The 14,602-nt window shown below is 48.5% G+C and overlaps 1 protein-coding gene and 1 long non-coding RNA gene across 2 annotated transcripts; one reads left to right on the top strand and one right to left on the bottom strand.

Annotated features, from left to right (window-relative positions):
* Window positions 1–202: 202 nt before the first annotated feature.
* LOC102496444 (complement C1s subcomponent) lies at window positions 203–10,504 on the top strand. The gene is made up of 13 exons (XM_006170776.3): window positions 203–509; window positions 859–989; window positions 1,595–1,751; window positions 2,009–2,216; window positions 2,415–2,592; window positions 4,433–4,558; window positions 5,017–5,216; window positions 5,421–5,574; window positions 5,937–6,052; window positions 6,427–6,505; window positions 7,021–7,149; window positions 8,077–8,151; window positions 9,369–10,504. The coding sequence occupies exons 3-13, from the start codon at window positions 1,747–1,749 to the stop codon at window positions 10,166–10,168; spliced, it is 2,070 nt and encodes a 689-aa protein (XP_006170838.1). The 5' UTR covers window positions 203–509; window positions 859–989; window positions 1,595–1,746; the 3' UTR covers window positions 10,169–10,504.
* LOC114006580 (uncharacterized) lies at window positions 3,713–4,425 on the bottom strand. Its single transcript, XR_003548294.1, has 2 exons — window positions 4,040–4,425; window positions 3,713–3,883 (listed from the first exon to the last, which is right to left on the bottom strand). It is a non-coding gene; the product is annotated as an uncharacterized LOC114006580 (long non-coding RNA).
* Window positions 10,505–14,602: the final 4,098 nt, after the last annotated feature.

Below are 14,602 nucleotides of genomic sequence, written 5' to 3'. Positions count from 1 at the left end.
ACTACTCTTTCTGTTTACGGTTTGGACATAGCTGGGGGGCTGGACTTTCTGGGTTTGGCTTCTTCCCCTCAGTATCAATCTCCTCCTTTTTCCACAAGTCACCTGACTTCCCCGAAAACTCTGAAACACACCCTTTGGCTGAAAAAGGGCATTAGGCAATCGGTGTAATTCCCCTGTTCCTTCTTTCTCCCTTGTACTCCGTACTCCGGGATGGAGGGATCTCAGCCTGGGAGGAGGCTGCATTTCTTGTTTCAAAAGCAGAGGGAGCTCCAGGATCAAGGCTGAGTTCCCCTTTCCCTAGGCCGTGGTCTCCCAGACTCCTCTCTGTTTAGATCAGGGGATTTCGGACATGCACACACAGACAGGGGATCAGAAGAACAGAACCAGGGCAGGGAGGCTGGCTGGAGGTTCCTGCAGAGGGAGCGTCAAGGCCTGGTGCCGGCCCTGGGAGCCTGCAGTGTCGTCCAGCAAGCTCCTGGCAGGAGAGCGCCTCCCATCAGCCTTTGAAGGTAAAACCTTAAAAATGAAGAGCAGAGTTTTGATGAGAAAAGAAGAAAGGCAGAAAACTCACCTGGGAAGGTTTGGGGCAAAGACGGGGGCTGCGAAGAGGAGAATAAAGTTGGACTACTGACAACTATTTATTTCTCAGATTGACCTTGATCCCCTACTTCACTCCGTCTTGCTCTTAGGATTCAAAACAAGCTTGGCAAGAGTTTTCTAGAAATTGTGGGACGGTGTTTTGTCTCTTTAGTAAAGGAAAAAGGAAGTAAAAGGAAACTCCATAAAGAAATCCTGGAAAATTAATGGAGGGCATTTCCTTCCCTACCTTTCCTTTCCTCTTCATTTCTTGTCACCCAGCTGTCCCCACACGGCCCTGTGTGAGAGGCTGGCCCTGGCCTTTTTAGACCACTTCTTCCAAGCCGTCTGCAGTTCTCTGCTACAAGCTGCTCATCCCATCATGGCCCTTGGGAGCAACAGCAGAAATAAACGTAAGAATGAACATCCCAGAGAGGCTGGCTGGGACAGGGGGCTCTTTGTGAAATAGGAAGAGACTTGTCCTAGGGTGATGGTCACCATGGGCAGAGACTCCTGGGGACTCCAGGTGGTTGAGGTAGCCGGATTCCACGTGGTGGGCTGCGTGGTCTGAGTTCTGGAAACGGCAGCTCGAATACGCATCAGTGCCTGTGCTTGCCTGCCCAGGACCCTGAGCAGAGGGTAGAGGGGAGGGATGGCAGGGACCGGCAAGCTTTCTTTCCCCTCACTCGCTCTGCCTCGTCTGGTGAGAGCATGTGCCCTCTGGCAAATTAAAACAAACAAGACCCCAAGTTCCACGTGGAGATGGGGATATCGTTCTGTGAGGGCAGGGGAGACACTGGTAGAGTCGGGGTGAGGGACGCAGGAGAACAGAGGACGAAGGAAACTGGGAGAAATGACTCTTCCCTTTGGGGGGAACTCAGAGAAGGTCAGAGAAGCAGTGGGGGAGAGCGAGGTTCAGTCCCAGTCTCGACAGCTAGTCGTGGGGGACCAGGGGGTGTGAGAGCCAAACGGCGGTGGTGATCTGGCTCTGACTAACCCGTGCGCTGTTCTTACGAAGGTGACACCGTGCCCTGGTGACCCCCCAGCACCAAAGCAGGTGCCTGTGTTTGTCAGACCAGTACAGCCAGGCCTGCAGCCCGCTCAGCTCCAAAGTCCAGAGGTGCAGACGGCCAGGACCAAGAGCAGCCCGGGGTGGACAGGTCGGCAGAGATGAGGTGAGTGGTGAGGGTCCACACAGGTGGGCTTGGACACCATCCCTACATCTTCTCAAGACAAGGGCTCAGATCTGAAGCCCGGCTTTTGTTTTGACTCCGGCCTTTCTGTTCCAGTCTAAGATTCTCCTCCATTACCTGCTGGGTACCCCTCTGCTCCCCACGGCCTCCTTCTCCCTGTGACAGATGCCAGAGCTCTGCCTTGGCTGCGGGTACCTGGCACACATGTCTCCATGCCTTTTTGTTTTTGTCTTTTTCAGGTGCATTGTCCTATTTTCCCTCTTGGCACGGGTCTGTGCTGAACCCACCATGTACGGGGAGATCCTGTCCCCTAACTATCCTCAGGTGTACCCCAATGAGATAGAGAAATCCTGGGATATCGAAGTGCCCGAAGGCTACGGGATCCACCTCTACTTCACCCACCTGGACATGGAGCTGTCCGAGAACTGTGCCTATGACTCAGTGCAGGTACACTGTAAGCTCAGGGAAGAAAACGGAGCTGGAAGGCCAGGGCGGGGTGGTGGACTGAGAAGGATGTAGGAGGCTGTGCCACAGGCACACAGTGACTGCAGTCAGGTAGTCCCTGGAGCTGTTCCACTCCTTCTGTCTCTTTTCTCTCACCTTCACGCCCATCCATTCTTTTAACCTTCCCAACTCCCTTCATAGATAATGTCAGGGGACGTTGAAGAAGGGAAACTCTGTGGACAGAGGACCAGCAAGAGTCCCAACTCCCCAGTTGTGGAAGAGTTCCAAGTCCCATACAATAAACTCCGGGTGATTTTTAAGTCAGACTTCTCCAATGAAGAGCGCTTTACTGGGTTTGCAGCATACTACGTTGCTGTAGGTAAGGCTCCCCATGACGTAGAGGCTTCACTGGTCCCACTAAAAGATTAGGAGCAAGGTCCAGCTGGTGGCATGGCAGTTAAGGCAGCTGCATCTCACAGGGATGACTGCATGGTTTGAGTCCTGGACCTGACAGCTTGAAGAACACACTGGGTGCAGGAGTGTGTGCCCCAAATTCCGAATGGAAAGTAGAGGAGAAGGGCTTGTAGTATGGCTGTGCCACCTGGGGGTGCTTTCTGTTTCCCTATTTCTCTCTCTCGGGAGAGCATGTACCCTGTAGCTACACACACACAGGAAAAATACCAACCAATGCACTGAATGCAGATTGTGCTTATAGCTTTTACAAAGTGGTGACTTGGCTTGGGTCACTCCGTGAATCACCTTGGTAAAATTCAAACACATGATCAATCATATTTTCATGGTGATGATGATAATGGTGGTAATAGATAATAAATAGATAATAAATAGTGGGACCAGCAGTTGGTGTAATGGCTATGTCACTGGATTCCCACGTAGTTGACCGTGGTTCACATCCTGGACCCGGGGGCTTAAACTCACACCGGGCGCATGTGCGTGCGTGCCCAAGATCCCAGAAGGAGAATGGAGGAGAAAGGATTGTGGTGTGGCCATCCCCCCTGGGGGATGATTTCTTGCATTCTATCTCTCTGTCTCTCTGTCTGGCGAGTGCATGTGCCCTATAGCAAAAAATGCAAACAAACAAACAAACAAACAAAAAACCCTCTCAAAAAAAAAAAAAAAAGATAGTAAATAGTCTTGGGAGCTACTATAAATTAGTCACTGTATCAGTCACTGTGTGAACATAATCATCTCCTGAACACTTCAAGGGAGAGATTATTATCTCCACAGAAAGATATGTAAGTGAGAACTGGGATAGTGAATAACTTGCCTAGAATCACACGAGACATGTACCATATTTAGGGCAAGCTGGTGGCATGGTGGTTAGTGAGACTGGACCCCCCTTGGCCAACTTCACAGTTTGAGTCCTAGGCCCAGTGGCTTAAAAAACACACCAGACATGTGTGAGTGCGTTTGAGTCCTAGGCCCAGTGGCTTAAAAAACCAGACATGTGTGAGTGCACGCCCAAAATCCTGAGAGGAGAATGAAGAAGAAATTGCAGTATGGCCATCCCCTCTGGAGGGAGGAGTGTTTTTCTGTATATCTCCCTTTCCAGTGAGCACATGCCCTATAGAAAACCAGAGGAAGACGTGGTATTCAAATCTATTCACCATGTGGTGTTCGAGCCTTCCAGTTCTGGGTGCCTCTGTCTCTACCTCTAATTGCCCCTCTGGAGGGAGGAGTGTTTTTCTGTATATCTCCCTTTCCAGTGAGCACACATGCCCTATAGAAAACCAGAGGAAGATGTGGTATTCAAACCTATTCGCCGTGTGGTGTTTGACCCTTCCAGTTCTGGGTGCCTCTGTCTCTACCTCTAATTGAAAATGAAGTGAAAACATCTCATAAGTCCAGACTGCTCTTCAGACACGGCAGAGGCACCAGCTTTGTACTGAGTGAGTGTGCTCGTGATTCACACTCATTGTGATGGTCATCCTGCAGAGTGCGGTCTCTGGAGCTGAAATGCTCTCAATGCAAGAGAAACCAAGGGTCCCTGTCATTGAAAGCCCCCTCAGAGCCGTGCCGTGGGAGGGCACACTCCGGAATGATAGACCAGGAGAGTCGTGTAGATGAGGCTGTCCTGAAATGGGCTCGTTGAGGGTGTAAGCAGCAAGGCCTTCCTACTTACTCTTGCCCTTCCCGTGTGGGGTACCCGTTTCTTCTCTGTGCCTGTGGCCTTGACCTCGGACTTTCTCTTCTCTTGGTAGATGTGAATGAGTGCACAGACTTTGCAGATGCCCCTTGTAGCCACTTCTGCAACAACTTCATGGGGGGTTACTTCTGCTCCTGTCCCCCAGAGTACTTTCTCCATGACGATATGAGAAATTGTGGAGGTGAGTGTGGTATCAAGATAGGTTTATGTTCCCTGGGGCTTGAAGTGGATTGAAGCCTCAGAAAGGGCTTTGTCCATCCTTCCCGTTTTGACGAGGCACAACCTTCACTTGCATCCTATTCTAGCTTACCCCAAAACTGAGGAGGCTGGGAGGAAGCTGAGTCTACAGGAAAAAGTCAGTCAGCTGGGGAAGAGAGACAGACATGTGGCCGTCAGGAGTCGACCTGGGACTGTTCTTAACCATCCCCCAGGGGGGATGGCCATGCCGCAATCCCTTCTCCTCCATTCTCCTCTTGGGATCTTGGGCACGCACGCACACATGTCTGGTGTGAGTTTAAGCAACCGGGTCCAGGACTCGAACCGTGGTCGACTACGTGGGAGTCCAGCGACATAGCCATTACACTAACTGCTGGTCCCATGGCCCTGTATTTGATTCCTCTTTCTCTTTTTCTCCCCCAGTCAATTGCAGTGGGGACGTGTTCACTACGATGGTTGGGGAGATTGCAAGTCCCAATTATCCCAACCCATACCCGGAGAACTCAAGGTGTGAATACCAGATCCTGCTGGAGGAGGGCTTCCAAGTGGTGGTGACTATGCGGAGAGAAGATTTTGATGTGGAACCAGCCGATTCAGAGGGGAACTGCCCTGACAGTTTGATTGTGCGTGAGACATGGTTAATTCCCACCCACCCTGACTCACATGAAATTCTTATTGAAGACAAAATAAAATTTCTTCTACCTTTATTTATCTTTCTTCTTCTTAAAACATTACATTTATTCTTTTCTTTTTTTTTTATTTCCTCCATTTTTAAACTTCCTTTATTTGTTTTTATCTTGTGATTTTCTCATTTTGTTTCCCTCCAGTTTGTTGCAGGAGATCAGCAATTTGGTCCTTACTGTGGTAGTGGATTCCCTGGGCCTCTAAGTATTGAAACCCAGAGTAACGCCGTTGGCATCATCTTCCAAACCGACCTGACAGGGCAGAAAAAGGGCTGGAAACTCCGGTACCATGGAGATCGTGAGTAACCTAGAAATGCCTCTTTGATGGGTGATTCCAAAGCCCCTGGTCAACGTGGAGCCAAAGCAGGTGGGTTGTTGTACGGACAGAATCCTCAGATACTCAATTCCTCAGGAAGATCTACGTCTGTCCGTGCTTCTTCCAGTGCTCCAACCTCTAGTAACCCTTCAGCTAGACCCACGGATGCGGTGATTTGGGGGTAATTGTTAATATACTATGTTACATCTGAGACCTGCCATATTGGGATGCTAGGCATCGGGACTGAGGACAACCAAGCGGTTTGGCCAGTATGACAATGATGTAGCTAGAACAGAATCTCCAATGGTTAACTTTTTCCTGTCCCTGCTTTTGTCCTTTCCCAGCAATCCCCTGTCCTAAGGAAGTCACTGCCAATTCTATCTGGGAGCCAGAGAGGGCAAAATACGTGTACAAAGACGTGGTGAAGATTTCCTGTGTGGATGGGTTTGAAGTTGTGGAGGTAAAGTAGCCTCTGGTTTTGTCCCTTGTCCCTTACCCCAGATCAGGACGAGCTCGTGAAATTGTCTCGTCATTTACCTCCTGTGCTTGCCTGATCCAGATATTTATAGCTTTCCCATAAGCAGAACGGTCCGAGATCTTTAGTGTTTCCTGTGAGTCCCGGAGCTCCTTGGCTGGTCTGGCATTCTCTTCCTGCCCGTAGTCTTCCTGGTCAAAGGGAACTGTCCCCTGGCCCCAGCAACTAGGTTGTTCTTCTAAGATGTCTCAGCTTCTTGTTCTTCTTTTCATTGAACCAAAGCCAAAATTGATTTTTTTTCACTTGTGATCTCTCATATACTTCTTTATGTTCTAATGGTGATGTCCATTATTTTTCAGGGAAAAGTTGGTTCAACCTTTTTCTATTCTACTTGTCAAAGCAATGGAAAGTGGAGCCATTCCAAACTGAAATGTCAACGTATGTTTCTCTTCAAAGTGGATCTCTTTTTCCTTCCAAAGAGATTTCAAAGATCAGCACATGAAAATTTAAATACATAGTTTTCTCTGAGGCTTGTGGGAGAGTAGGTTGGGTTTTTGAAGGGAAGCCAGTCATGGATGCTTTTCTAGTGTTAGTCCGGCTCTCGTGCAGGCAAGCTAGACTGGCAAGATTCTTCCTACAACAGGGGGTGTGGGATTTGCAGAGTGAAGAGCCCCGTGTGGCTTCTTTCTGGCTTCCCATGGGCTTCAGCAAACCACTGAGCATCAGGTTCTTAGTTGTAGCTGTAAGGGGCCTTCCAAATCGGGAATCTCGGTATTCTGGAGAGTTTACATGATGCCAGTGGGGGAGACGGTACCGACAGGCTGCTGTGGGCAGATTTATCCCAGGGTGGTTGTGAGGACGAGGTGGGGAAGGACCGAGGCTGGAATCGACCCAGGACTCTTCCTGGGAGGAGGCCACTGTCCTGTCATCAGTATCCTGCCTTTCTCTTGTAGCTGTGGACTGTGGTGCTCCTGAATCTATTCCGAATGGTAAAGTTGAGAATCCAGAAAGTACCTTATTTGGCTCTGTCACTCACTACACGTGTGAAGAGAAATATTACGCCATGGAAGATGAAAGAGGAGGTGGGTTTCTTCTGCTAGAGAAAAGAGAGAGAAAAGAGTAAGAACATCTTGGGAAGTGAATAGCACCATCTTTCTGGGTTGGAGTTTGGAGAGAAATGAGGAAAGGGGGTGACATGGTTCATTCTCTTGGCTTAGTCTATGGATATAATTTCCTATGGGGTGGGGTGGGTTTTCTAGAATCGTTCTTGAGAAACCTTAGAGGTCATCAGCTCAGCTTCGCAGGTACAACAGGAATTCCTGTACAATATCCATTTCCTTTTCCTTTTTCTGTTTGGTTTTTGCCATAGGGACAAAACCAGTGCTTGCCAGAGGGAGACAGAGTGGAAAGAGAGAAGTCACTCACCTGGGGATGGCCATACTTCAGTCCCTCCTCCTCCATCCTTTTCAGGACTGTGGGCATGCATGCACTCGTGCATGGTGTGATTTTCATGCCGCCAGGTCTGGGACTCAAACCATGGTCAGCCATGTAGGATTCCAGTGCATGAACCATGCCACCTGCCTGCTCCACAATGCCCATTTTTTATGGCTATTTAATCTTGACCATTATTTCATGTAAACTTGCAGAAGTGACACTCCTAGCTCTAAGTCACCATGCTATAATGACTGGCTTTCTTGATGTAGAGGTCTTGGCAATGAGGTGCAAAGACCTGGAAGAGATGCAATATGTCCCACCATAGCGCTTTTTATTTTCCTTGAGTTTGTTTACATTTCCCACCAGAGGCACTTTGCTATCTCCACCATAACCCTCTCCTTTTTGCTTTGGAGACTTTCCTCCCCCTCCCTTGGTGGGATGGAAGCCTGAGATATTATTTGGGGAGAACAAGACCCGTGGTCTCCCACGCACCTGTGCGGAGCCGAGGCTCTGAGTGACAGGGGATGGAAGAGGGCAGGTGTGGGGGTGTGACCTGTGCCCCTGTGCCCTTCCAGGGGAGTATCGCTGCTCTGCTAACGGAACCTGGGTGAACGAGGTGCTGGGCACAGAGCTGCCGAAATGTGTTCCAGGTAATCAGGGCACAGGGTGGGCAGAGACCAAGTTCAGGTCACGTGAGTGGAAGTGGGCGTCACCTCTGAGAGTAGCAGGAATCCCCTGGGGAAGGACAGGACAGTGTGGTCCTCCCTGCGTGCATCTCCGTGAGGTGGTGGTGTCACTGGGCTGTGGGCCTGCTGAGGTTTGGGGAACTGCCTTACCTGCAGTGACTCAGGCTGAGAATGGAGATAGGTGAGTCAGCCTGTTCCAGCTGGTGCCGGGGTTGGGGTACCTGGGTCTGGTTCTGGAGATGTAGCAAGGGGACAAAGGTCTAGTAAGAGCCGAGTTACTACATGAAAAGTCAGCATGGCAGCAAGATGAAGGGGAAGAAAAGACACGAGGGTTGAGGGGATGTCAGAGCAGAGTAGGGGGTGGCACTAGGGCACACGCGTAAACATACCGAGGTCCTGGTAGTGACGACAGGTCATTAGAGCCTTTATTGTCTCATTCACGTCCTCGTAACAGCCCTGCGGTCAGTCATCCCACTCTGCAGCTGAGTGAGTTGAGTGCCAGTTTGCAGAGTTAGGAAGTGGCAGGGACAGTCTTTGACCCCAGGTCTGTCTGAGTCCCAAGTCCTTTAAGCCCGACTCAGGATCCATCCAGGCTGTCCAGTGAGGACTTAGGTACGCCCACCTCCTCTGTGAGTCGGTTATCCTGGGAACTGGCAAAGCGGTCACTCCTGTGACCAGTGGAGGGGAGTGAGAATCAAGGCCAAAGAAAGGAACCCCCTCCGTACTGTCTGGTCATGGGCCTCATGTGCTGAGCCTCAGGGGGTTGCCTCTAGTGGGGCTTTGGGTCATTCTAGGGGTAATGTGAGACACTAGATCAGAAGCTGCTGGAGCCCAGCATCTGAGAGGGTGGAGGAGCTGCAAAGGCTTGCATCGCTTCTTTGTTTTGGAGAGGTTTTTGCTACAGGGCGCGTGTGCTAGCCAGACAGACAGAGAGAGACAAAGAGACAGAAAGCAAGAAATCACACCCAGGGGGGATGGCCATGTCACAATCCCTTATCCTCAGTTCTCCTCTTGGGATCTTGGGCACTCACGCACACGTGCCCGGCGTGAGTTTTAAGCCACCGAGTCCAGGATGTGAACCATGGTCGACCACATGGGAGTCCAGCAACATATCCATTATGCTAACTGCTGGTCCCTTGCATTGCTTCTTGCTTCTTCCACCTGTTCTTCTTCCTTCCTAGTCTGTGGAGTCCCTAGTGAACTCTTAAAAGGAGTACAGAGAATATTTGGAGGGATCACGGCAAAGATTGAACACTTCCCCTGGCAAGTCTTCTTTTCCAACCCACGGGCTGGTGGGGCCCTCATTGATGAGTACTGGGTGCTGACGGCTGCTCATGTTGTGGAGGGAAACCAAAATCCAGTGATGTACGTTGGATCCTCTTCGGTGCAGACCTCGAAGCTGCTCAAAGCCCAGATGCTCACTGCCGAGCGTGTGTTCATTCATCCGGGCTGGCAAGTGCTGGATAATACAGACATAAGGACGAATTTTGACAATGACATTGCGCTGGTGCAACTGAAAGAGCCAGTGAAAATGGGACCCAGCGTCTCTCCCATCTGCCTGCCAGGCTCCTCCTCAGAATACAGCCCTTCAGTGGGTACCTTAGGAATAATCTCAGGCTGGGGCAAATCAGAGCTTAGAGACATTGTTATTAAGCTCAGAGCAGCCAAGTTACCTGTAGCTCCTTTAGCAAAGTGCCAAGAGTGGAAAGGGAAAGATTCCAGAGTGGATGTAAGTAGCTTTGTTTTTACTCATAACATGATCTGTGCTGGCGGAGAGAAGGGTGTTGATAGCTGTCAAGGGGACGCTGGTGGGGCTTTTGCTGTACAGGACCCCAATGAAGAGGACCCCAAATATTATGCAGCTGGCCTGATGTCCTTTGGATTTCAGTGTGGGACCTACGGGATCTACACACGGGTACAGAATTATGTTGACTGGATAAGGAAGACTATGCAGGACAATGGTAGCCCCAGTAAGGACTAACCCATACACATGCCTTGGGCTGTCTAAGGGGTAGCACCAGCCCACCGCTGTCGGTTCCTCACTGTACGTTCATTATTTCACCATGGCTGAGAGAAGATCTGAGTATGCATTTAACAGTCTTTGACTCGAGATGAAGTTTGACCACTGAACTATGTTGGTCATTCAGTCATTGACTGAGTCTGTGGGGTCCTCTCCCCTGAATTCCCATGTTATAATGATTTGCATACTCTTCTACAAGGATACATTTATTTTTTGTTTCCTCTTTACCTGTTCAAATTCCATTTACTTTATCTTCTCAGTCTTCACTATCTACAATAAAGCATGTTTATAATGGAATTCTGTCTGATTCCCCTTATTCTCCATCAAGACCTCAGAACCATAGAAGGGTCCTAGAAGGAGAGAGCTGCTAAGTCAAGGGCTGCTTGTCATGACAAGAAGGAAGTCCGTTTTCCTATTTTCTCCCAACGGAGAGTCACTGCCTGTTGTGGATTAGCATGAGATCATCAACACAAGGCACCATGCTTTGCTTTTGAAACTCTAAACATATGGGAGCCTCATTGAGAAGTCCATTTAGAATTGGCTGTTTACAATCTTTTCTTAAATAATGAATTAATTTAATATTATTCATCATTATTATTTTTTAAAGTTTGACCTGAAAGAGACAGAGAAAGAGAGAGACAGAGAAAGAGAGAGAGAGAGAGAGAGAGAGATAAGAAAGAGAAAATGAGAAAACAAGCCGCCAGGTCTGGAACTTGAACTATGGTGGGCCATGTGGGAGTCCAGCACCTTAACCACCACACCACCTGCTGCTTCCCCTTTTTTTAATTGCCAGAGTGTGTATATACTTGCCAGAGAGACACAGAGAGACAGGGATGGGGGAAGCACCCCTAATAGGTTATGGTCACATCACAAATCCTTCTCAATTTCTGCATCCTATCAGGATTCTGGGTATGCATGTACATGTGCTCTGTGTGTTTTTTCAAGTCATTGGGGCTGGGAATCAAGCCATCACCAGCTGTGTAGGATGTAGCTGCCTTAATCACTAGACTGCATGGCTGGCCCTGTTTAAGGTCTTTCAGTATAAACTGTTTTAATATGTTTGCTGAAAATCCGTTTTCCTTTAATACTAATTTGCATAATGGCTTACTATGGCAAAAAGGAAAACCAAACAAATTCAGCACCCTCTCCTCTCTCCTGTGTTTGGTTTTGGAGAGCAAATGCAAGCTTACTAAGGAAAGTGTAGAGTGCGAACTATTCCCTAGCTAGAGCAGCCATGTGAGGAGACGGGGGACGTTATTGTTCTTCCTCTGAGAGGAGCAGAACTGTGACCTGAAGGGAAGATAGAAAAGCTAGCCCATAGGCAGGGCAACCCCCAAACTCCTGGTGGAGTTAATCAACCATGTTAGGCAACCAAGTCTTCTGTGAGTTGAACTCTGTACCAACATGTTATCGCTGAAAATCTTTAGTAAGCATGGACCTGAGGACTCTCCCTTGTATTTTCTTTTCTGTTTATATTTATTTATTGTGTTTTTAAAATTTATTTTACTTCCTTTTTCCCCCTTGCTTCCCTCCCTCTCACCCTCTGCCATTTCCCACCCTCCTCACAGCCACTGTGGAAAACGCTGTAGAGGTTCCTCAAAGCCCTGCAAATAGAACTACCATCCGACTCAGCAATTCCACTCCTGGGAATCACCTCAAAGGATCAGAAGACACGCAGTCAGAAAAACACTTGCAAATTCATATTTATTGAGATACTATTCACAGTAACTAAGACTTGGAACCAACCCAAATGTCCCTTGTGTTTTCTAGTAGAAGGAAAGTGAAGAACATGTCCTCCTGGCCCAGCTGTGGTGGCGTGCACGGTTCAGCCACTGTGACTCACCAGGTTGGGGCCATATGGGAGCCCAGGTTTGATGGTTGGGCCAATCACAAGGCCAAGAGTGATGGTGAGTGTCTGTAATCTCAGTGATTCAGGAGGCTGAGGAAGGGGATCATGAGGTCAAGGCTGGCCTAGGCAATGTAGTGAGACCCTTTCTAAAAAAGGGAGCCCAGCATAGTAGCACACCTTGCAACCCAGCAGGGATCACAGGAGGATTCTATAGGCAGGAGAATCCAATGGGGAGACACTGTCTTAAAGAAACAAAGAACGAAACATCAAATCTCCCTTCTTCCTCGCAAAGGATGATTTATGGTGAAAAATTACTACAGAATAGGGACCAGCAGTTAGCGTAATATCCCACCCTCCTCACAGCCACTGTGGAAAACCCTGCAGAGGTTCCTCAAAGCCCTGCAAATAGAACTACCATCCGACTCAGCAATTCCACTCCTGGGAATCACCTCAAAGGATCAGAAGACACGCAGTCAGAAAAACACTTGCAAATTCATATTTATTGAGATATTATTCATAGTAGCTAAGACTTGGAACCAACCCAAATGTCCCTTGTGTTTTCTAGTAGAAGGAAAGTGAAGAACATGTCCTCCTGGCCCAGCTGTGGTGGCGTGCACGGTTCAGCCACTGTGACTCACCAGGTTGGGGCCATATGGGAGCCCAGGTTTGATGGTTGGGCCAATCACAAGGCAGAGTGATGGCGAGTGTCTGTAATGTCAGTGATTCAGGAGGCTGAGGAAGGGGATCATGAGGTCAAGGCTGGCATGGGCAGTGTAGTGAGACCCTTTCTAAAAGAGAGAGCTCAGCGTAGTAGCACACCTTGCAACCCAGGAGGGATCACAGGAGGATTCTATAGGCAGGAGAATCCAATGGGGAGACACTGTCTTAAAGAAACAAAGAACGAAACATCAAATCTCCCTTCTTCCTCGCAAAGGATGATTTATGGTGAAAAATTACTACAGAATAGGGACATAGCCATTACGCTAACTGCTGGTCCCAAGACTTCCTATTTTTAAAACTGAGGACAGGAGTACTATGTTAGAGTGGCACTTGTACTAAGAAAGAGGAGGATTGAGAACATAATGGGGACTCTGACCTGTTTGGTGTGACATGTTGCTTTCAGTAGAGTAGCTTTTAAATTTCCCCCCATGTCTATGTTTAATTTTTTCCCCTTTTTTCATAATTGGGTTCAAGCTTGCTCACATGAGAGTGAGGGCTGAGGTAGAGAGAGGGAGATATGCACCTGTGCAGGGTCTGGTCACGCTGCATTCTCCAGTCCTCCGCCATGTTGGATCTTGAACACTCACGCTCATGCCTCGTGTGTTTCAGGCTGACCAAGCCATGTATTCAAACTGTGGTCACCATGTGGGATTTAGCATTTTTTTTTTTTAATTTAGGGGCTTTTGCTATAGGGTGCGTGTGCTCGCCAGACAGACAGAGACAGAGAGACAGAAAGTGAGAAATCACCCCCCAGGGGGATGGCTATGCCACCATCCCTTCTTCTCCATTCTCCTCTTGGGATCTTGGGCACACACGCACATGCACCCGGCGTGAGTTTAAGCCACCGGGTCCAGGATGCGAACCACGGTTGACTACGTAGGAGTCCAGTGACATAGCCATTACGCTAACTGCTGGTCCCACATTCAGCTTCTTTTGAAAAGTACTTTACCCCTATGCCATGGAGCCAGGCCCAAATTTCTATCTTTAAACTGATGCATAACATATTTTATGGGGTTCAGCATGATGTTTTGATACATGTAAACAATGTGTAATGATCAAATGAAAGCCAGCTGGCAGCATGGTGGTTAGGCAACTGGATCCCACATGGCTGAATGGGTGGTTCGAATCTTGGACACTGCAGTTTGTAAATCATGCTGAATGTATGTGCATGGGTGCTCAAAGTCCTAAAAGGAGAAATGGAGGATAAGGGATTGTAGTGTGACCATCTCTGTATCTTTCTCTGAATCACACATATGTCCTCTAGTAAATTATATTTAAAAAAATCAAATTACACTGTTTACCATATCCACCACCGGAGCAGGAGAGTAGTTTTTATCAGAAACCAAAAGGGGTGTGTTGGGGGCTCATCAATAAAGAACTTTGATCCTTTGTAGACCAAAATGGATCAATTCAACAGTTGACCTTAGACCGGAAGGTAAACACATGATGAGGTAACCAGAAGGACTCCATCTGAAGGTTTGGAGAGTCAACGGGGAAATTCACCAGGCAGCCTCTGGTAGGACTGTGTCACGTCAGACAAGTGGCATAAAGCCCCTGTGGTTATCCTTAGCCGTATGCACCTTGTAGCTGCTCTCCCGCCTTCCCGCCATTATAGGTGAAATGGAATTGGTAATGCAGCCCGGACTATGGTGTTTCGGGTAAGAAAAGAGGGGTCTCCTCTAGAGACAAAAGACACTGGAAAAAGATTTTTTAAAGAATGATTTATTTATTTTAATTTGACCAGAGAGAGAGAGAGAGAGAGTAAGAAAGTAAGCCACCAGGTCTGGGACTTGAACCATGGCTGGTCATGTGGGGGGGGGTGGCCA

The sequence above is a fragment of the Tupaia chinensis genome, unplaced genomic scaffold (genome assembly GCF_000334495.1).
Source record: "Tupaia chinensis unplaced genomic scaffold, TupChi_1.0 Scaffold149011_1, whole genome shotgun sequence".
Lineage (NCBI taxonomy): Eukaryota > Metazoa > Chordata > Mammalia > Scandentia > Tupaiidae > Tupaia > Tupaia belangeri.
This window is presented reverse-complemented; position numbering and strand designations above follow the sequence as displayed.